This window comes from Rhamphochromis longiceps, linkage group LG12, assembly GCF_057381845.1.
Source record: "Rhamphochromis longiceps isolate RC_006_pf linkage group LG12, R_longiceps_female_GT1.1, whole genome shotgun sequence".
NCBI classification, from domain to species: domain Eukaryota; kingdom Metazoa; phylum Chordata; class Actinopteri; order Cichliformes; family Cichlidae; genus Rhamphochromis; species Rhamphochromis longiceps.
This window is the reverse complement of record NC_140568.1, coordinates 12,249,482-12,251,995: the sequence shown is the minus strand read 5'-3', so window position 1 is coordinate 12,251,995 and position 2,514 is coordinate 12,249,482. Positions and strand designations below refer to the sequence as shown.

Sequence of the window (2,514 nt, the reverse complement as noted above, 5' to 3'; positions counted from 1 at the left end):
GAGGAAGATCAAGTTATTACAGAGAGAGGAGAGCAAACAGGCCAAGAGAGGGAAAATGATGAAGCAGCTGCAGCAACTCATTCTACTACAGGGTTTGATTTAGGTGACAAAGACACAGGGCCCAGACAGGTGAAGCTGAAGAGCTATCCACATGATACTTTTGGTACACAGAAGCGAGCATTTAACCACAGCTGGTTTGAAAAGCACAACTGGTTAGAATATTCAGTCAACCAGAATGCAGCTTTCTGCTTCCCATGTAGAGTGTTTGGCAAAAACATCAAACATGATAGTTTGGTCAGTAACGGTTGCAAGAACTGGAAGAAAGCTTTAGTCATCTTTGGCAAGCATGAGATGGCACAAACACATAAGGACAGTGTTGTTACATGGAAAAGCTACCAGGGAACTAGCAAACAGGGAAACGTTGCACAGATGATAGCAACTGCAAATGTGAGTGAGATAGTCGAAAGAAGAGAGTATCTCAGACGAATTGTTGCAGTCACCTCTATGTTAGGGAGACAGGGACTCCCTTTTCGTGGTCATGATGAAGGTGAAGACAGCCCAAACAGAGGGAATTTTCTTGCGTGCATGGAGCTTTTGAAGGAGTTTGATGCTTTTCTTCAAAAACATAATCCCCCATCAAATGCACAGTATATCTCACCAACATCCCAGAATGACATGATTGACTGTTGTGCCCAGGAAGTTACTAGTGTCATTGTATCTGAAATGACAAAGTCTAAAGTCTATTCCATCATGGTGGATGAGGCAAGGGATAAAAAGGCAGAGCAGTTAGCTGTTTGTGTCAGGTACGTGTCAGAGGGGGCAGTGAAGGAGCGTTTCCTTGCACTTGCAGAGATAAAATCATTTGATGCCCAGTCCATTGCAAATGAGATTCAGCAGCAGATCCAAAACTATGGTCTTGCAGAGCTTAAGTGTGTAGCACAAACATATGATGGTGCAGCCGTTATGAGTGGCTCCACTGGAGGTGTACAAGCACATTTTAGAAGGCTCCATCCTGAGGCTATCTATGTGCATTGTTATGCTCATCAACTCAACCTGGTTTTGTGCAATACTTGCAAGGCTGTCCCAGAGGCTGTGGAGCTTTTCAGCTTGTTGGAGTGTGTGTATTCTTTCTTCAGCACCTCCCTAGTCAATCATCATAAGTTCATGGAGACTCAGGCAAAGCTTGGATTGACAAAAACTGAGCTTGTGCAACTTTCAAACACTCGCTGGGCATGTCAGTTGCGATCAATCAGTGCAGTTCTTGAGACATTGCCTGCCATTTTGGAGTGCCTATCTGCAATTGGATCCCCCATAGCTGTTGGTCTCAGAGCAAAGCTCTACAAGTTCTCAGCAGTCTATGCACTACTGATGTTTCAGTCGATTCTGTCTGTAACCGAAGGACTCCACAAATTCCTGCAGAAAGAGACTTTAGACCTGGCAGAAGCTTTTATCTGCAAACAAGCTGTGTGTGACACACTTAAGGGCAAACACTCAGATGCATTTGCTACAGAGCTGTATGAGAAAACCAAGGCCCTGTGTAACACCCACAGTATCCCTGAACCAGGTGCCAAGACAAGGCACAAACAGAGGAAAATGGAGGATTTTGTCCTGGAGGCAACTGTGGGTTCACGCACTGAATTGAACAACTCAGACACATTGAAAAGAGAGTTACTTTTCCCTTGTGTGGATCGGATGGTTGGCGAGCTTGATCAAAGATTTTGCAGTGTAGATGCAGGGCTGCTAAAAGGCGTCCAGGCATGCAGTCCTAAATCTGAGAACTTCTTGAGTGAACCACACTTGAATGAACTTGCAAAGCACTACAGACTTGACCTGAAAAAAGAGGAGGTTCTGGTGGCCAGAAACTTTCTTACCCGGAAAACAGAGGCTGGATGTCCACCCAAAAATATGTTGTCTGTGTACAACCTCCTTGATTCAGACATGTTTCCCTCTCTGAAGGCAACCATCCAAGTTGCCCTAACAGTGCCTGTCAGCAGCTGCTCGTGCGAACGGTCCTTTAGTGCACTGCGTCGGCTGCACTCCTGGCTGCGTCAAACAATGGGTCAGAAAAGACTTCACAGTCTTGCAGTCATGTCTATTGAAAAAGACACGCTTCAGCATCTGAGTCACAACAGAGTGATTGACCGATTTGCCACTCTTAAAAACAGACGTCATTCTTTGATGCTTCCACCCACCAAGTAACTGGTGATTGCAGCCAGAAAAATGTACTTTTTTATTTTCAGTTTTTTTCTTGTTATTGATGCAGCAAACACATTTCCTCTGTTTTTTTGTTGTACTGTATTATAAAGCAGACTGAAATAAAACAATAGATCTATTGGTGGCCTAGGATGTTTAATCTGTCCAAAAAAGTAGGAAAACAATTTCTCAGTCTTTGTTTTCTGTTTGTGAAATTTTGTGCTCATTCACTACGTTCGTTCATGTCGTGTGCATCTCTTGGGGGCTAAGCCCCCACTGTCCTTAAAACCTAGTGACACCCCTGCTAGAAATTAATATTAA

At 44.0% G+C, this 2,514-nt stretch overlaps 1 protein-coding gene across 1 annotated transcript; it reads left to right on the top strand.

Annotated features, from left to right (window-relative positions):
* The first annotated feature begins 320 nt into the window (after positions 1-320).
* Positions 321-2,262, top strand: LOC146656984 (zinc finger MYM-type protein 1-like). Its single transcript, XM_085424771.1, has 2 exons — positions 321-422; positions 624-2,262. Exons 1-2 carry the CDS (start codon positions 352-354, stop codon positions 2,197-2,199), a joined length of 1,647 nt encoding a protein of 548 aa, XP_085280897.1. The 5' UTR covers positions 321-351; the 3' UTR covers positions 2,200-2,262.
* Positions 2,263-2,514: the final 252 nt, after the last annotated feature.